The sequence below is a fragment of the Gobio gobio genome (assembly GCF_949357685.1).
Source record: "Gobio gobio genome assembly, chromosome: 12".
NCBI lineage: Eukaryota > Metazoa > Chordata > Actinopteri > Cypriniformes > Gobionidae > Gobio > Gobio gobio.
The window spans coordinates 27,405,417-27,427,015 of NC_137105.1; the positions used below are offsets into that span (position 1 = coordinate 27,405,417).

At 39.1% G+C, this 21,599-nt stretch overlaps 1 protein-coding gene across 6 annotated transcripts in view; it reads left to right on the forward strand.

Moving 5' to 3' along the window:
- pum2 (pumilio RNA-binding family member 2) overlaps positions 1-16,410 on the forward strand; it is a 243,473-nt gene extending 227,063 nt beyond the window's left edge. For all 6 annotated transcript variants that reach the window (XM_079831666.1, XM_079831668.1, XM_079831667.1 and 3 more), the window contains 2 exons: positions 13,679-13,871; positions 13,976-16,410. In XM_079831666.1, coding sequence (XP_079687792.1) covers positions 13,679-13,871; positions 13,976-14,107 — 325 coding nt within the window. In that variant the 3' untranslated portion in view covers positions 14,108-16,410. The remainder of the gene's footprint in view (positions 1-13,678; positions 13,872-13,975) is intronic.
- The last annotated feature ends 5,189 nt before the right edge of the window (positions 16,411-21,599 follow it).

Below are 21,599 nucleotides of genomic sequence, written 5' to 3' on the forward strand. Positions count from 1 at the left end.
TTTTAGACCCTTTTTATGCCCTTTTTATTAGGGGCCAAGCACCGAAGGTGCGAAGGCACCTATTGAAACCGTTCCCGTCTTTTTTTCTTCCGCCATGGGAGTCTATGGCAGCCCATAGAACCGTATGGTAAAAAGTTGTGAAATTTGGCACACTAATAGAGGATGGTCTGGTATATCACCATGGCAATTTTGGTGTCTCTATCTCAATCCCTCTAGCGCCACCACCTGTCCAAATGTGTACTCATGTTTATGCTAATAACTTTTGAACCGTAAGGGCTAGAAACGAAATTCTTTTTTCCTCTAATTTCTGAGCTCGTGCCAATTCGATTGCACCCTATGACGCCATTTTCCGTCTTGGATATTTTCCCGCCATTTTCAATTAACTGAAAAACCTACTTTTGCGAACTCGTCCTAGACGGTTCATCCGATTTGCACGAAAATTGAACCAGATCATCTTCAGACAATATTGACAAAAAATCTTGCAAATCAAGTTGATTCGTCTAATCGTTTTCGATAAACGCGCGAACAAATTTTACATGACGTTTGCAAAAACACACTTAAGGCAATATCTCCGCAACGCTTTATCGTGTTCAAACCAAACTTGGTACATGTCATCATAAGCATGACTTGAGGCCACATGCAGCGTTTCGGCGCTGTGCCACCTACTGGTCTGGAGATACGAAAAATGGCTATTTTAGCTTTTCTTTGCTGAACCGTTTGTCCAAATATCATAAAAGGGGCCTCGTTAGATTCGGGACGTCATGCCGAGTCGAAGGATATCCAATTTTACCATATCGGCCATTTTGGCTGTCGGCCATCTTGAATTATGTGCTAAAATGCTGTATTTTATCAACGCATGAACGGATTGTTGCAAAACTCGGTATGGGTCATCACCACGATACCCCAAAGTAGCCTGACAAGTTTCGAAAACAGCGCCGCCTAGTGGAGATTTTTTTTTTAAAAGGCTCAGAACTTTGGGCGTGGTTGACTTATTTTCACGAGACTCATCTCATTAGACTCCTGAATTGTTGCCGAGTCCAACGATACCACACTTGCCAGGTTTCGCCGTATGGTTTGTGCACCGTTGTAATTTAGCGCTTAAAACTTTTTTGCCGATATCTTCGAAACCGCTAGTCCGATCGAGACGAAACCAGCGTCAGAAGTTCGGAAACATAGGTCGTTAGGCACTGTCGCGAGCCCAAAAGTCAAAATATTGATAGTAAGGGGTAGTAAAATCCAATCAAAGTCAGGTGTCAGGCTGAAACCCTATTGTAACTGTTCATTTTCCCATGATGCATCATTCTCCAGCTTAAACTGATCGGGCAGACCAAACCGTAAGTCGTAGAGACTTGAAACTTGCAGGGATGGTAGTACTCACAACGACTACTGACGTCACCGAAGCACACCCCGATCGGCCTGACGGGGGCGCTACAGCGATCAAAAGTACGAAACGGCGATCAAAAGTACGAAACGCCTCATAACTCCTCAACCGTAAGGCATAGCCTCGGGTGCCTTATATCGCTGGAATCCTTGGCTCAAGGCGGACAAAACGCATGCCTCGGATTTGCTCGTCAGAGTGGGAAAAATTTCGGCTATTTGGGATTTTTTGCAAAACCTACTTTTGCAAACTAGTCCTAGGTTATTGGCCCGACCGGAACCAAACCAGCGCAGCAAGATTCTCTGGAGTCTGATTGTCAAAGGTTATAAAAAAAAAGTGGAAATTTGGGTTCACGGTCCCTAAGGGCTGCCAAAACGTTGGAAGGGGGAGGAGCCACTTTTACTAAATTGGCTATAACTCGTGAACGGAACGAGGTATTTTCACCAAACTCAGCACGCATATGTAAGAGCTCGTTCTGTGGCCGCATGAAAAAGAACGTGGCGATTGGCCACTTGGTGGCGTTATAACGGTTAAAAAGGGGTCACAATGATGTATTTCTATGGAAAATCCCATTAAATGCCTGAAAGCGGCCCTCTTCCTGCCTGATTTGCATACAGCTTCACGAAATCACGCGTGCGCATGCGTCACGTGACCCTAAAGAGGCTTGCAGACTTTTATGGCCGCCGTGGCGCTTTAACTGTTATAAAGGTGAAAAAAATGCTCTATATAATCCTATGCGAAATGACATTTAAATGACTAAAAATTGCCTGCTCTGCGCAGAACTTCACCAAATCGGCTGACCATGTGCGTCGCATTATTGTAAAGACGCGTGCAAACTTTGACGGAGATCGGGCCATCAGTAGAGGCATACCAGTTTAAAAGGTAAAAAAAAAAACACCACTTTTCCATGATAAAAGAGATTAAAATGCAAAAATTGACCTCTGACCTCTCCGATGCACATGTCACCAGGCTTGATAAAGTTTTTGCAACCAGCAGCTCAAAAATCAAGTGCTCAGACCCTATAGTCTTTTTTTTATAGGCCTTTTTAGACCCTTTTTATGCCCTTTTTATTAGGGGCCAAGCACCGAAGGTGCGAAGGCACCTATTGAAACCGTTCCCGTCTTTTTTTCTTCCGCCATGGGAGTCTATGGCAGCCCATAGAACCGTATGGTAAAAAGTTGTGAAATTTGGCACACTAATAGAGGATGGTCTGGTATATCACCATGGCAATTTTGGTGTCTCTATCTCAATCCCTCTAGCGCCACCACCTGTCCAAATGTGTACTCATGTTTATGCTAATAACTTTTGAACCGTAAGGGCTAGAAACGAAATTCTTTTTTCCTCTAATTTCTGAGCTCGTGCCAATTCGATTGCACCCTATGACGCCATTTTCCGTCTTGGATATTTTCCCGCCATTTTCAATTAACTGAAAAACCTACTTTTGCGAACTCGTCCTAGACGGTTCATCCGATTTGCACGAAAATTGAACCAGATCATCTTCAGACAATATTGACAAAAAATCTTGCAAATCAAGTTGATTCGTCTAATCGTTTTCGATAAACGCGCGAACAAATTTTACATGACGTTTGCAAAAACACACTTAAGGCAATATCTCCGCAACGCTTTATCGTGTTCAAACCAAACTTGGTACATGTCATCATAAGCATGACTTGAGGCCACATGCAGCGTTTCGGCGCTGTGCCACCTACTGGTCTGGAGATACGAAAAATGGCTATTTTAGCTTTTCTTTGCTGAACCGTTTGTCCAAATATCATAAAAGGGGCCTCGTTAGATTCGGGACGTCATGCCGAGTCGAAGGATATCCAATTTTACCATATCGGCCATTTTGGCTGTCGGCCATCTTGAATTATGTGCTAAAATGCTGTATTTTATCAACGCATGAACGGATTGTTGCAAAACTCGGTATGGGTCATCACCACGATACCCCAAAGTAGCCTGACAAGTTTCGAAAACAGCGCCGCCTAGTGGAGATTTTTTTTTTAAAAGGCTCAGAACTTTGGGCGTGGTTGACTTATTTTCACGAGACTCATCTCATTAGACTCCTGAATTGTTGCCGAGTCCAACGATACCACACTTGCCAGGTTTCGCCGTATGGTTTGTGCACCGTTGTAATTTAGCGCTTAAAACTTTTTTGCCGATATCTTCGAAACCGCTAGTCCGATCGAGACGAAACCAGCGTCAGAAGTTCGGAAACATAGGTCGTTAGGCACTGTCGCGAGCCCAAAAGTCAAAATATTGATAGTAAGGGGTAGTAAAATCCAATCAAAGTCAGGTGTCAGGCTGAAACCCTATTGTAACTGTTCATTTTCCCATGATGCATCATTCTCCAGCTTAAACTGATCGGGCAGACCAAACCGTAAGTCGTAGAGACTTGAAACTTGCAGGGATGGTAGTACTCACAACGACTACTGACGTCACCGAAGCACACCCCGATCGGCCTGACGGGGGCGCTACAGCGATCAAAAGTACGAAACGGCGATCAAAAGTACGAAACGCCTCATAACTCCTCAACCGTAAGGCATAGCCTCGGGTGCCTTATATCGCTGGAATCCTTGGCTCAAGGCGGACAAAACGCATGCCTCGGATTTGCTCGTCAGAGTGGGAAAAATTTCGGCTATTTGGGATTTTTTGCAAAACCTACTTTTGCAAACTAGTCCTAGGTTATTGGCCCGACCGGAACCAAACCAGCGCAGCAAGATTCTCTGGAGTCTGATTGTCAAAGGTTATAAAAAAAAAGTGGAAATTTGGGTTCACGGTCCCTAAGGGCTGCCAAAACGTTGGAAGGGGGAGGAGCCACTTTTACTAAATTGGCTATAACTCGTGAACGGAACGAGGTATTTTCACCAAACTCAGCACGCATATGTAAGAGCTCGTTCTGTGGCCGCATGAAAAAGAACGTGGCGATTGGCCACTTGGTGGCGTTATAACGGTTAAAAAGGGGTCACAATGATGTATTTCTATGGAAAATCCCATTAAATGCCTGAAAGCGGCCCTCTTCCTGCCTGATTTGCATACAGCTTCACGAAATCACGCGTGCGCATGCGTCACGTGACCCTAAAGAGGCTTGCAGACTTTTATGGCCGCCGTGGCGCTTTAACTGTTATAAAGGTGAAAAAAATGCTCTATATAATCCTATGCGAAATGACATTTAAATGACTAAAAATTGCCTGCTCTGCGCAGAACTTCACCAAATCGGCTGACCATGTGCGTCGCATTATTGTAAAGACGCGTGCAAACTTTGACGGAGATCGGGCCATCAGTAGAGGCATACCAGTTTAAAAGGTAAAAAAAAAAACACCACTTTTCCATGATAAAAGAGATTAAAATGCAAAAATTGACCTCTGACCTCTCCGATGCACATGTCACCAGGCTTGATAAAGTTTTTGCAACCAGCAGCTCAAAAATCAAGTGCTCAGACCCTATAGTCTTTTTTTTATAGGCCTTTTTAGACCCTTTTTATGCCCTTTTTATTAGGGGCCAAGCACCGAAGGTGCGAAGGCACCTATTGAAACCGTTCCCGTCTTTTTTTCTTCCGCCATGGGAGTCTATGGCAGCCCATAGAACCGTATGGTAAAAAGTTGTGAAATTTGGCACACTAATAGAGGATGGTCTGGTATATCACCATGGCAATTTTGGTGTCTCTATCTCAATCCCTCTAGCGCCACCACCTGTCCAAATGTGTACTCATGTTTATGCTAATAACTTTTGAACCGTAAGGGCTAGAAACGAAATTCTTTTTTCCTCTAATTTCTGAGCTCGTGCCAATTCGATTGCACCCTATGACGCCATTTTCCGTCTTGGATATTTTCCCGCCATTTTCAATTAACTGAAAAACCTACTTTTGCGAACTCGTCCTAGACGGTTCATCCGATTTGCACGAAAATTGAACCAGATCATCTTCAGACAATATTGACAAAAAATCTTGCAAATCAAGTTGATTCGTCTAATCGTTTTCGATAAACGCGCGAACAAATTTTACATGACGTTTGCAAAAACACACTTAAGGCAATATCTCCGCAACGCTTTATCGTGTTCAAACCAAACTTGGTACATGTCATCATAAGCATGACTTGAGGCCACATGCAGCGTTTCGGCGCTGTGCCACCTACTGGTCTGGAGATACGAAAAATGGCTATTTTAGCTTTTCTTTGCTGAACCGTTTGTCCAAATATCATAAAAGGGGCCTCGTTAGATTCGGGACGTCATGCCGAGTCGAAGGATATCCAATTTTACCATATCGGCCATTTTGGCTGTCGGCCATCTTGAATTATGTGCTAAAATGCTGTATTTTATCAACGCATGAACGGATTGTTGCAAAACTCGGTATGGGTCATCACCACGATACCCCAAAGTAGCCTGACAAGTTTCGAAAACAGCGCCGCCTAGTGGAGATTTTTTTTTTAAAAGGCTCAGAACTTTGGGCGTGGTTGACTTATTTTCACGAGACTCATCTCATTAGACTCCTGAATTGTTGCCGAGTCCAACGATACCACACTTGCCAGGTTTCGCCGTATGGTTTGTGCACCGTTGTAATTTAGCGCTTAAAACTTTTTTGCCGATATCTTCGAAACCGCTAGTCCGATCGAGACGAAACCAGCGTCAGAAGTTCGGAAACATAGGTCGTTAGGCACTGTCGCGAGCCCAAAAGTCAAAATATTGATAGTAAGGGGTAGTAAAATCCAATCAAAGTCAGGTGTCAGGCTGAAACCCTATTGTAACTGTTCATTTTCCCATGATGCATCATTCTCCAGCTTAAACTGATCGGGCAGACCAAACCGTAAGTCGTAGAGACTTGAAACTTGCAGGGATGGTAGTACTCACAACGACTACTGACGTCACCGAAGCACACCCCGATCGGCCTGACGGGGGCGCTACAGCGATCAAAAGTACGAAACGGCGATCAAAAGTACGAAACGCCTCATAACTCCTCAACCGTAAGGCATAGCCTCGGGTGCCTTATATCGCTGGAATCCTTGGCTCAAGGCGGACAAAACGCATGCCTCGGATTTGCTCGCCCTTCAGGCGCCAATTTCGAGATATTTTAGGTTTTTTGTAAAACCTACTTTTGCAAATTACTCCCAGGTTCTTAACCTGATCAGAACCAAATCACTGCAGAAATGTTGTCTGGAGAGTGATTATCAATAACTATAAAAAAAAAAAACACATTTTGATTCATGGTCGCTAAGGGGAGCCAAAATGTTTGATGTAACCGTGACCTCTTTTACTAAAATGACTATAACTTGTGAACGGAATGAGATATTTTCACCAAATTCAGGTCACATGTATGTGAGCTCAGTCTGAGATCACATGAAAAAAATCGCAACTATTAACCACTTGTTGGCGCTATAACAGGGGAAAAACACGTGAAAATGGCAATACAGGCACCCAAACATTAGTCAGATGACAATGGGCATTCATTGTCTTCATCCAGGTTGCCATGATAGTCTATGAGGACACTGGCATATCTCAAAAAACTCTGTATACGTCATTGGCACAATGCCCTGAATGAGCATTCACCTCCTTAGACTCCTGAATCATTGCTGAATTCCAGTGATACCAAACATGCCAGGTTTCACCTTATGGTATGTGAAAAGGTGTATTTTAGCACCTAAAAAACCTTTGCGAATGTCTTCAAGACACATAACATAGGTCAATAGCTAAACAATAATGACCAAAAGCCAACATTTTGGAAGGAAGTGGCAAAAAAAAAAAATCCAATCAATCCAGCCAATTCTCTATATAAAATAAATATAAGTGGCTATAACTTTAAAATAAAATGAGATATTTACAACACATTTTACACATATATTTTTGGGCACACTTTGAGGACACCTAAAAAAAAGCAGAGATGTGTTAAAACTGTCAAAAAAAACATATTTTTCCTTAGTTAAATTGCCTGTTTTGCCGTCAATGCTCTTTCCCATCTATGATCTAAGTTTATTTGTTTATTTGGATCCCCATTAGCCAGTACCTAGGCAGTGACTACTCTTCATGAGGTCCCAAAAAGTAAAAAATACAAAACTACATTAAAGCTGCAAGAGCAATGAAAGGGATCTCGCACCTGTGCCACCACCACCTTGGGGCTTTAGGAACACAGAGCACGGTGGCCAATATGCATTTAAGAATATAAAAATAGGAGGACTACATCAATCATTTGTATTTGCCACACTTCCTGCTACCGGGCTGTATTCAGATCAGATGGTGGACCTGCACCTGGACATGACCAATGCATCCCTGATATGTCTAAAGAGAGCCTGTCAACTAAACTCTGCCCTGTAAATGCTGCATCTAAACGACACCCTCATTAAACCCGTCTCCAGCACGACGACTCCAATCTATCGAATAATCTTACGAATATCTATTTATCTAATATGACTTCTGAACTGTAATGTTGCCAGAATTATAATCATACACTGTTTGTTCGTCGGCCAGAGGACAACTGGCACCCAAACTGGTTTCTCCCAAGGTTTCTTTTTCTCCATTCTGGCCTTGAAAGGTATTTTGGTTCCTTGCCACCGTTGCCTTTGGCTTGCTCAGTTGGGGACATCTCAATTTCAAATATATTACCGTTCTGCCCGCATTGACACTATATGAAAATTGAAATTAGCTGGATAGTTAGATAGTTAACACTGTGAAGCTACTTTGAAACAATTGGACTTGTTGAAAGCGCTATTTAAATAAAGGTGACTTGACTTGACCAGCTGGTGGCACTATGACTAACTAAAATTTTGCAGAAACATCAGACTTTGTCAGGATGCCATAGACAAAACTCAAAACTCAGTTCAACAAAACTCAAGATCTTTGAAATTTTACATCACTAAGGCTTAAGATTACACTGACCAAATATGATTCTGGTTCAATCTTAATGAGGAGTTAATCACAGTTTACTGTTGCCCACAGGTGGCACTATAACTGACTAAATATTGGCATGTAGACCACCATCGGTGCTCAGGCCCTAATTAAATCAACAACAATAAAATTAAACATACAAATCCCATTAACAAATTCCATTAAATGTTCCTTCCTTGTAAAACTCATTTTATAATATCTGATAGTAAATCATTCCAAATTTTCATTCCTCCAGATATTATAGTCCATTGTTGTGCAGTGGTTTTCAAAACAAAATACATGACTGTCTGCGCACAGTTTAAAACAGGAGGAAGATCATTGATAAAATAATGATGATGATAATAATAGTCCTAAACAACTTCCTTGAGGAACACCACATTGCTCTTTAAAATCTGAATAACTTCCATAATAACATAAACAGTGACTATGTTTACATGGACAGCAGTAATCTAATTATTGCCCTTAATCTGAATAAGACAATAATCTGATTAAGGTGTTTACATGAGTTGATTTTAGAATATTCCGTTCATGTTCCCGTTTTACATATAGAACATAGCTCGATTAATGTCTCCATTACGTCGAATTACGTCTCCATGCCACCCGACGGCCAATCATAGTGCGACTTTCATGGGTCTGTTAAAATCATTAGGCTCAGGCAAACCGCTGTAACTTTAGGCTACCTGCGGGTGTCGCTGTCGGACAGTGTTCCTTTATAAAAATGAGTGATTTTTGTACTTTTTAATGTAATATATATATATATATATATATATATATATATATATATATATATATATATATATATATATATATATATATATATATATATATATATATATATATATATATATATATATATATATATATATATATATATATATATATATATATATATATATATATATATATATATATATATATATATAGGCTACGTTGTTTTATTTTTGTAATATTATATGTTGTGTCTTTCAGTTTTTTTTTTTCTCTTTCTTGACAGCCTACATTTCGATTAATAGCTTTGATTAATGATGAAAATTGAGGTTTCAAAATCGTGATTGTTTGGATTGTTTTTTTCTGCCGTCGAGCCACAGGCGTTCACTGAATGGCCATATGGCTCGCGAGCCTAGAGGTTCTCGACCGCTGTTGTAAGCAGACAAGTATGAATCTGAGATTACAGATACAAACTTATTGTATTTTACTTTTACAATGTACTTTTACATATTACAACACAAAGAAAAAAATATAGAGGAGGCAGTGTCAGAATGAGCAGTCAAGCAAGACACGCACCAACCATAGCAACACGTCATGGCAACGACATTTCAAACTGACAGATACGTAAAAGATAAACGGGACATTTGAGTGCCTTGTTACTGTTTTGTACGCGCTGTTATATTAATTATAATTCAAATTCTGTTTTATTTGTCACAATATTATTGATGATTGTTGAGAGGGGCACTTTTGATACATTTTTAAAAAGGACAGGGGCTCGCGCTCCAAGGCCCTCCTCCGCTCTGCACTTGCCTGGTGTGTGTGTGTGTGTGTCCTGTCACAAAATGCGGCGAAAACTCCTACACGACGACGTTAATAGTTAGATTAAGGTGTATACATGTCTACAATGCACTTCGATAATGCGACTAAAATAGGCATACTCCACATGTCTTAATTCGATTTTTGTTTAAAGGTCCCATGGCATGAAATTTTCATTTTATGAGGTATTTCAACATTAATATGAGTTCCCCTAGCCTGAATATTGTCCCCAAGTGTATAGAAATGTTGATCGGTGTAAAACCGAGTTCTGGCTGTCTTTCTCTGCCTTTGAGAAAATGACAGGCCAGACGAGCCAATCCTGAAGTCTCCTGGTTTGACGTCCAAGCAGGAACGGTTACCTCCCTTTCCTCCGCCCAGAGAATCTGGCACGCCCTTGCAAGCGCTCGAGAGATCATTACTTGTGAACGAGTGAACGCTGGCAGTTTCTCAGTGTTTGGATGTACAAATGAAAACAGAAGTCTTTCTTCAGTTCCTTCTGATCTGTGATCATTAATTTCTTATGTGTAGCTAATTATTTATTATTTGTGCACACACTGCGGCTTCTCTCCCGACAGAAAGGTGTTTTCTATCTTGTGAGTCAGTGTTTTTGTACGTCCTCGTCGCGTCTATCTGTTCTTAAATGTGCATACAGTCTTAAATGTGCAGTGAGATTAAGCAGAAGGAGGGTAAGCATGAGCATATCTGGGCTAGGCTAGCCAGCTTTCCCCACAATAAACTGGATTACATTCGATTACTGCTGTTGTGTCTTTGTTTGCGCTGTGTAACGTTACTCAATGCGCGTCACTGACGCTTTTCATATGATTGGAACATATCTAGAAATAATGCTATACTCAACACTTACTAACTCGTTCATCTCGCTGTAATGGTGCATTGCATGTGTTACAAAGTTGGTAGAATAATGATGAAGACGGACTCGGCGTGACTGGGACTCGTGTTTATTCAAAACTCTCAGATACAAACACAATAAACTCGCGCTGACAGACAGCGCTCTCATAACTCAGTAGTTACTATAAATAACTTTGTTAGCAATCGCTCCGTCTCCGTGATGTCCGGTTCGAGAACGAATCATTCTTTTGAATCGGTTCTTTTTAGTGAACCGAACCAGTTCACCAAATCGGACTGAATCGTTCTAAACGGTTCGCGTCTCGAGTCAGCGCTGATCCACATGAGTGACAGTCCCTCCGACTAGAAATAAACAAATAACCTGAAGTATATGCTAGTAACTGCAACAGTTCACCCTGAACTGAGACATGCTGAGAGAACTGATGAGAAGTGAACACAGGTCCATCCGTCTCTGGCAAACTCGTGCCTGCTCGTGCCTCGTTAAACCACGCACCCTCCGCTCATTTAAAATGCAAAGATGTCAGCCAATCACAACAGTGGGCGTTTTTACTGAAGTCTCTTGAAACAGGGCAGTCAGCCACAGGGCAAACAGCAATATAGAAAAAATGCCTTTTATTTCTAAATTATGACATTTTATGATGTAAAAATCATACTAACAATATAAGTACACCTCAGTAAACACTATAAAATAATAGAAAAATGCCATGCCATGGGACCTTTAATTCAAGTATGACTTTAACCAGATTAAGGTAATTAGAAATCACTGTTTACATGGTAGATTCTTAATCAGAGTATGGTCTTAATCAGATTAATATCGGAGTATTGTTGTCCATGTAAACGTAGTCATTGTCACATATTAAACAATCAATTTATCCAGCAATAATTTATGATCCATTACATAAAATGCTGAGCTAAAATCTAACGATACAGCTTCTACTAAGTTTTTGTCATCAATTTGTGCTCATACTACTCCCTAATATTGATCTGTAATTCATATTTAGACATTATAAAATCACTATTATAACATTTACAATCACATTTTGTAAAATGCATCACTTCCTTTCTATTGAAGTATTGGTATTGACAATTGTGCCACATGATGAGTAATGTGAAACCTGAAAAAAACTTGCAGTAAACATTTTGTTCCCACCATATATTTCACATATCTGTATCTACAACAAAATGTGTGTTTGTGTGTGTGAGCATGTTTAGTCTGTATAAAATATTATTGTTTAAGCCTATTGTTTAAGTATTATTGTTTAAGTATTCATTTTCCGCCATATTTTGTGGTCTCAGTAATACATTTTTGGTTGACATAGGGTTGACAAAACTCAGTATGGGTCATCACCACGATGCCCTGAGGTAACCTGAGAGGTTTAGAAACAGCACCACCTAGTGGAGATTGCCCCTCCCAAATGCTTATAACTTTGGGTGTGGTTGACTTGTTTTCATAGGAGTAACCTTTTTTTGTCTCCTGAATCCTTGCCAAGTCCAAAGATACCAGACTTGCCAGATTTCGCAGCATGGTAACTTAGCGCTAAAAAAACATTAGCGGATATCTTCGAATGCTAGTCTGACCAAGACAAAACCAGCGTCAGAAGTTCTGAAACATAGGTCGATAGCCAAGTGTTAATACCGAAATGTCAAAATATTGACATTAAGGGGAAGTAAAATCCAATCAAAGTCAGGTGTCAGTAATTTTGTATGTGTTTTTTCATATAAATGTCTATAACTCAAAAACAAAATGAGATATTTTCACCAAAATCGACACACATATGTATGGGCTCACTCCGAGGACACATAAAAAATGGTGGTATCATATCTCTTGGTGGCACAATAATAGAAAAAACATGAAATACAGGATTATGAAAAAAATTAATTCTAGGCCTTTGTTTAATAACGCTTTGGAGTATAATTATGAAACTCGTTATGTGTTCGAGTTCTGCACCATGCCCTGAAGGTACTCAAAAGGTTTCAGGGCAGCGCCACCTTGTGGTCAAAATGTATAACAAGATATACAAAAAGGCTAATAACTTTTGAATAAATTTGTCTATAATAATGAAACTGGTCATAATACATTCCTTGGCTACTGCTGAGAACATAAATATAAATTTTGCCATACTTGGTAAAAAACTTCCTGTCCTCCATCTTGCTATTTGTTAATAAACTACTTCTTCAAACTCTCCTAGGCCGTTTGTCCGATTTTCACCAAAATTTAATCGTATCATCTTCAGGCTGTGCCAAGAAAATATTATGGATTTTGCGTTTATAGGCAAAACCTTTTTTGTATATCGCTGCGACGAATTTGAGCCATGATGCCAAAATGACTCTTGAGGCTGTATCTCTGCAATGCTTTGACATATTGGCATCAACCTTTGCATGTGTCATTGTTCCCTTATTCTGACTGCACCACATCAATTTCGTAACTGTGCCACCTATTGGTCAAAAGTGATAAACCATTAACTTATATTATCAGTGACTCAATATATGATATTTCAGCCATTTTGCCTAATCTTCTTAAACTGTATAATTGTTAATTGTTGCAGTTGGTCTGACACTCTCAGACTACAATGCATTTTTCAGCCTTTTGCCTAAAATCATCTTAAAACGTGATTAATTGCTCATTGCTCCAATTGATCTGACACTGCCAGCCATTTTGGCATGTCTTGTCTTCTTCTTTGCGCTTGGCCCCGGTATTGCTGCTTGCAGCTATATTTACATTTATATTTGTCGCACTATTGTGGACTGTTGATTTAAAAAAATCTGCATAATATTTTTCCTAACTGAATTTTTAAGTGACAAATTACAATTTAGTTTTTCATATTTGTTGGCAACCCTAATGTACACATGCAAGGGGTATAGCCATTGAATTTGGTCTCACTGCTTTGCATTGTTGTGCCATAAGTTCCACTGTTTGAAGGTGTCATGTCAAGGTAAAAGAAGATCTGATTTGATAAATGCAACGTTTCGTTGGAGCTGTGATTGGACTGATATGTAGATTACATCTGAACTTTTTTTTGTATGCATGTCTGTCTCTTACAGTAATGTTGTAGAGAAGTGTGTGATTCATTCGTCCCGTGCAGAGAGGGCCCTACTCATCGATGAAGTCTGCTGTCAGAAGGACGGCCCTCACAGTGCCCTCTACACCATGATGAAGGACCAGTATGCAAATTATGTGGTGCAAAGGATGATTGACATGGCTGAGCCTGCCCAACGCAAGATCATCATGCACAAGGTATAAGCACAGAATGCTTTGTCACATTAGTTAAATAATTGAAGGAATGATTAATGACATGTAATAATCACAGTCTTTTGAACGATTCATGTTGTCAATTCCAGATTCGGCCCCATATTGCCACTCTCCGTAAATACACATATGGAAAACACATCCTGGCTAAGCTGGAGAAGTACTACATGAAGAGTGGATCAGACCTAGGCCCCATTGGGGGCCCCACCAACGGGCTAATGTAGGGGCCTGGCACCCAACCTTCACCCCTTTCCCTCAAAACCACGTTTCTTACGGGCATCTGCTCCACCATGGAGTTCTCCGTCATAGCCTTTAGGGGTTTTACCAAAAAATGAAAGGAAAAGAAGTGTGCTTCACCTAAGGACACAGACATCTGACCAGTCCCTAATGCAATCTCCGTTGTTACCATCCCTCCCCTCAAACCCACCAGCGAGTGCATGGTCTGTAAGCTGTTTCCTGAGTAAAGCACAACACCCTTGTTTATGATGTAATTGATGTAACTGACTGTTTCCTTTTTGTTTTCTAGTAAATATCTTGTAAATTTTTTTAACCTTGTACATTCTCTGTAGAAAAAGAAATGTTTGCTGAAAATTTACAGTTCTTACAATTTACACCAGCAAGTGACTTTATAAGGCCAAACTGAGTGATCCTTTTTAATAATTTTCCTTTTCTATTTTTGTTTTTATATCCAGACGTCTTAATGGCATAATTAAGAAGTGTGGTACGTTTAAGTCCTGTTTTAGCACTATGGTACATTAGCCAAAGCTGCTGATGAAAAATAATGAACCAGTCAGCTTGCTCTTCAAGAAACTTGCTTGTAAACAAGTCTGCTGTGCCACTGAGTTAGTTGGATTTAAGATATCCACAACCAATCATAGAGACTTGCTGCCTAGAGTTTGCTGCCTTTAAATGGGAGTGGTTTCATTCGGAAGTGGTTTGACGTGGCTGCACTTGCCATCTCTTCTCTTTCCCTCCCTCATGTGCATTTGACTAACTGCTCCATCTTTGGTGTTTTTTGTTGTTGTTGTTGTTTTTTCTAAAGAGTATGCGTCTAGTTGCAATATACTCTAGACCCTGCTGACCAAGTCTGTTCCACACTGCTATTGTCTCGGTTCACTATTGTGTTTCAAATGACTTCTAAGGACACCAGAGCTCCTGCCATTTTATACAGCTATGAGACCGATACCATGGTAGACAGATAAAACCTGGAATAAGTTTTCTATTTTGGGGTTCGTGGGAGATATGTGAGGCTTGAGGGGATGGGGAGATTTGGCATGCTTTGTCTGGATTTAATGTTTTAACGGAATGATTTTTCTTTGTCATGTTTGTGAAACGTCTGTCTGTCGAGTAGTTGGTTTTTTTTTTTTAGCACTGCCCTAGAAACAGTATGGTTATGTACTGATTATCATCTCTTTACATTGTAATAGCTTAGGCAAAATGTATAGCATCTTTATGTACAAGTAAATATTAAATTGTTGCTGTTTTTCGGGTGTGGGGGGAGACGGTGCTTGAGTTTTAGATGAGCAAAGTTGAGAGGTAGGCGTCCCTGTCCTTGGTGTGATCCCAGGATGTTTGGCTTCAGAACAAGTAGAACAGAATTGTTTTCATGAACGCGAGATGTGTGGTCGGGTCAAATGTGCGGCGTAAATTGATTGTGCAGGAGTATACTTTTTTTTTATTTTAGACAATGGACATGGGGCTGCCGTCTTCTGCTGCACAATGTTTCTGTATGGCTAATATATTAATGGCTTTCGTTCTTTTGCTTCATATGAATAAATGTAGAATACATGTAGTATATGTGGAGTTAAGTGTAAGTTTATTAGTTGAATAGAAGAAAAAAAAAAGAATCTAGTTGTAATGTTGGACAGGCTAAATTGCGTAGTGATTTGCTTTTATTTTGTCTGTACAGTTGTACATTTGTAAACGTTAATGCTGTAAATGGAATGTCTTTTACACTTTTTGGGGAAGAAAAATTAGCAAACTGTGCATTTTGATGTGTGAATATTCATCACTCCTTTCCCTTTGAATATAATGTATACAGTTTTCTTTGGACAAGCATTATTTAAAAAAAAAAAAAAAAAAACTTTTTATGCATCACAATCTCAAGAGGGTTTTGTTTTTAATCAGTTTTTGGAAAAGGTCAGCCTCTTTATGTACCTGGAGCAGTGACGCCTTCTGTTGACATTGTCATTTTGACTTGTGGCAGTTGAATAAAATTAAATTAATGAATTTAAAAAAACATGGGGCTGTCTTTGGTCCTACCTGCTACCATGGAAATTTCACACGACACAATAATTATTTTTGTATAAAGGAGTGCTGTATTTTGGAGCAGCCACTAACTTGTAAGCAAAATAATTGTAAGATATTGTCAATTATATAAATATGAACATATGAGTTTTGTCACACTGTCAAAGTCATGTACATTTTCAGGTGGCCTTATGTACATTTCCAGATGTTAGATGAGAAAAACAATTTTTTTTTGAAGCAGAATTGTGACTGTATGATTAAACTGTTCTTCTAACATTTGATTTTGTTGTCTGAAGCTTTTATTATTCATGAATACACTATATTCAGTGCACACTCATTGACAGCTGAAAGGAATATTCCTGGTTAAATATTCCTTATTTAAATGTTTGTAGCATGCTTATCGATTTAAAGATCAAACTAATCAAGTAAATAATAGTTTATAATAAAATCAAAGGTATTGTATCTAAGAAATGAAGTTTGTGAAGATCAGAGTATAGAAAAAGGACAAAAGAAGTGAAGAGCAACGAATATATATGCAGGAAACTTACAACCTCTTAAACTTTTTTTGGTCTGGTCTAATAAATAAAGGTCAAACAGACATCCATAATGTCATAGTTGGTTAACGGCTAGGTCAGAGTGACTGGTCAAATGTCAAAGATAGAAGAAAATGGATATATGAAGTGTTGTTTTCACTCCTTTAAGAGAATATTGCAGATCTTGCATTATCTTATGTCTGAAGAGTTGGAAACAAGACATATTTCGATACAAAGGTACATCATGTAATACATTCTGATTAAAAAAATAAACCCACTCGATCATACAGCACAGAGGAGACCGCAAAGATCTTGAATTTGGAAATAATCAAACATAAACAGCTTATAGTAATATATAAATGATTAAAGAAATAAGCATGTAAAAGAATAATAATATATAAAGAATAATTAATAAAAGATTAATAAATTGAATGCAAATAATTTAGCATACACCATTATACATAATACTTTTGAAGTAAAATCATTAAAGGCCATGTTTCCAACATGCCACATCCGACTCATACAATGGAGCTTGAATGAAGACCTTTTTGCATGCTCTGTCATTAATTTTTTTTATATAATAAATCACACACACACGTTTGCCTAAAATTAAAAAACTTTTAAATAATATTCCCTCCATACTTAGGAAACTGTGGCCTTCCACACACATCAACGTGTCCCCCGCATGAGTTTGGGCCTGTCCCAATACCCACACTATTGTCTATTTACATGATGTATTCATGTGTTTGCAGAACTTTTTGCCGATGGCCGGGACACGCTACATCAGGGGTTCTCAATTCTGGCCCTTCAGGTTCAGTGTCCTGCAGAATTTTGCTCCTAATCCAACCCTGATGAAACTCACCTGTCTTTAGTTTTCTATTAATCAGAAATGGTCTTATTATTGGGAGATACTAGGGTCTGGTTTTAACATTGGAGAAAGAATAACGGCTAACTTGGATCATGTGAGGCACCTTGTTTGCCCTGAGCAGTTAAATTGGCCAATGATGTTCTTCAGAAAGATTTTTCTTTCCAGTAGTGACTGTATGACTTAGAGATCCATCTTTTCACATTGAGGACAACCGAGGGACTCGAACACAATTATTAAAAAGGGTTCAAACATCAACAAATTGACAAATCAACAAAATCTCTCTGAACTTATCTTGCGTTCACAAACAGATGTAGCTGGATTGGTCCCTGTTATATAAACAACTTTTCACCTATTATATATTTGGAACAATTACAACATCCTTCCATCTTCCTAGCGTTATTCACAATCATTTGCAGGGTCTGCTTGACATACACATTTGATTTGGCAGGTTTTATGCCGGTTACAATAAATCTTTATTCTTTAAAAAATGCTTTTTAGCAGAGGCATACTATGAGTTAATCAGTTATTTAATAAAGAAGGCCCAACCTTGAAAAATAAATTAAAATATATTTCAAGATTATTTTTCATTTACATAATAAGAAAGCAATTAAAATTAGTCATTTACAGTTTTTTAAAATTGCATACTAAAAGTGGCACTTGAGGCCCACTCAGTGAAACCATTCACTCATATCTCACATTACGTGCTTTAAACTCACATTTTGCAAAACTCTAAACACAGTTCTCTACATTACACACATCATTCAAAACTAACAGCTCCTGTGTTTCATTTAGAAAACACTGCCATTTAAAATCCAATCATTTACTGATTGCCTACACCCAATGATCATGTGTGAAAACATACATAAATTGATCACTTTGAAATAAAGTGTATTGAAAAAGAAACTATTTTTACCCCCTTGCATTTCTGTACTGTTATACTATTGTGTAATATATATAATGTATATTCACCGTTCACCAACCAATATTGTGTTGGTCCCTTTTTTGCTGCCAAAACAGCCCTGACCCGTCGAGGCATGGATTCCACGAGACCCCTGAAGGTGTGCTGTGGTCACTGGCACCAAGATGTTAGCAGCAGATCCTTTAAGTCCTGTAAGTTGTCATAATGGTATGCCTGATCGGTGTATGTATGTATGTATGTATATACATTTAGAATATATGTATGTGTGTATATACACTATATTGCCAAAAGTATTGGGGCACCCCTCAAAATCATTGTTCAGGTGTTCCAATCACTTCCATGACCAAAGGTGTATAAAATCAAGCACCTAGGCATGCAGACTGCTTCTACAAACATTTGTGAAAGAATGGGTCCCTCTCAGGAGCTCAGTATATTCAAGCATGGTACTGTGATAGGTTGCCACCTGTGCAATAAGTCCATTCGTAAAAATTTCCTCACTATTAAATATTCCACTGTCAACTGTTAGTGGTATTATAACAAAGTGGAAGCAATTGGGAACATCAGCTACTCAGTCAACGAAGTGGTAGGCCACATAAAATCACAGAGCAGGGTCAGCGCATGCTGAGGCACACAGTGCGCAGAAGTCGCCAACTGTCAAGTCAAGTCAACTTTATTTATATAGCGCTTTTAACAATGTAGATTGTTTCAAAGCAGCTTTACAGTGTTAAACAGGAAAATAATGCAGCATAATTTTATTCAGCTGTATAGCCATTCTGGAAAAAACGCTGATGTCATCAGTTCATTTCAATTATCATACAGTGACAGTGTGGGCTTTAGATCGATAATTCGATTAGTAATTTAGTTTAAATGGTTAATTTAGTTTATTAATTAGATTTATTTCAATGTTTAGTTGAAAAATTGAGTGTCCCCAACTGAGCACGCCAAGCCAGAGGCAACAGTGGCAAGGAAACCAAAACCCCATTAGGTGACCTAATGGAGAAAAATAAACCTTGGGAGAAACCAGGCTCAGTCGGGGTGCCAGTTCTCCTCTGGCCAATTAACAAACAGCGTATTATTATTATTCTGGCAGCTTTACAGCTCAGAGGTCATAATAGATCGGAATATTCGAGGGACCGGGGGCAACATGCTGGAGACGGGTTTATTGAGGATGATGTTGATTAAATAATTATTAAAGTGCAATATTCGAATGATCGGAGGCAACACGCTGGAGACGGGTTTATTGAGATGCCGTGTCGATGAGGCAGTTGCAGGGGGAGTCTAATCACGGTCTCTGCAGACATTTCGGGGTCCTGTGTTGGTCTTTTCCGGGCGCAGGTCCACCATCTGAACTGGATACGGCCCGAATCCGGCTGACTGCAGTAAACCTCGGGATAAAACAGAGAGACTATCATTAGCGTAGATGCCATTCTTCTGATGATGTAACGAGTACATCAGGTGTTATGGGAAGTGTTCCCGGTTCCGGCTGACCAAGTTAATGCAGCCTAACAATCATTTAATTGAAAAAGTGTTTTATGTTTATGCCACAGTAAAGAGATGTGTTTTTAGTCTAGATTTAAACTGACAGTGTGTCTGCTTCCCGAACAATGTTAGGAAGACTGTTCCAGAGTTTCGGAGCTAAATAGGAAAAGGATCGACCGCCTGCAGTTGATTTGGATATTCTAGGTATTATCAACTGGCCAGAATTTTGAGACCGCAGTAGACGTGATGGAACTGTCTGCAGAGACAAAAGCTACAGACCTCCAAACTTTGTGTGACCTTCAGATTAGCTCAAGAACACTGCGTAGAGACCTTCATCACATCAAGTGCAATGCAAAGACATTTTGATTTTCTTTAGACATCATACAATATCATACAATATTACAAAACGTAGCCCATATTATTAGATAGTCGGTACTACTACACATTTGCTGGTGGTAATGCCGTAAATGATTCCTATGTCACCACATTCCACCACAATTAAAATTGTATCATAGTAAAATCGACTTAAAGTTCCCAACAAAAGTTAGTTTGGCTATGGTTGCAGGCTTGCCATCAAGTGGCTTTGCTAGTAGGGATGACCTTGATTAGCTTGTTCATGTATGAACATGAAAGGTTTTTATAGAGCTTTATTTACACATTTTGATTTCAATATTTTGCAAAATACACTTCTAAATGTCTGTTAAATAGTTCCTATGTAACAGAAGACAATTTATTAATTGAGGTGATGTTGAATGATGTTTCAAAGAAGCTTTACAGTGATAACAGGAAAATAATGATCAATGATGAAAATTAATTCATTCTGCTGTAAATCAGCTCTAAAAGACAATAGCTGAAATCAGTTTAGTGTTTATTTAGTTCAGTTCAATTACAACAACAACAACAACCTTTATTTATAAAGCACATTTAAACACAATATGGATTGATCCAAAGTGCTGTACAGAGTACAAAGCAGACATATACAAAAATATTTACAGGTTTTCAAACGCTAAAGAATAAAAATACGATTTAAGAGTAGATTAAAAAAATTTCCAATGAAGGAGCAGACCTCACATGATAGGGGAGACCATTCCAAAGCTTGGGCCCAGCCACAGAAAAGGCCCGATCACCCTTTGATTTGTTTCCAGCGCATTTGTTTTACAATATATGGCTATTATATGCTTATTATATGCACTGAGGCACAGTTAAGAGCAAGTGAGTAGACAATCTAAGTGCCCTAGCGGGACAATAAGGCACAAAAATATCCCTTATATACCTTGGTGCACGGCCAGACAACGCCTTATATATAAACATAAGGATTTTAAAATCAACTCTAAATTTAATGGGAAGCCAGTGAAGAGATGCTAAAATAGGGGAGATGTGGTCCCTCTTTTTAGACCCAGTCAGAAATCTAGCAGCCGCATTTTGAACAACTTGCAATCGTGATACTGAAGACTGAGGGAGACCGGAATAAAGAGAGTTGCAATAATCTAATCGTGATGTTACAAGAGCATGAATCACAACTTCTAAATCTTTGCTTGAAAGGAGATGCTTCAGTTTTGCAATAGATCTTAAATGGAAAAAAACTTCCTCCAATAACAGCACTATTTTGTTTATCAAAAAATAGTGAAGAGTCCAAGATCACTCCAAGATTTTTGATTTGTTTGTGTATA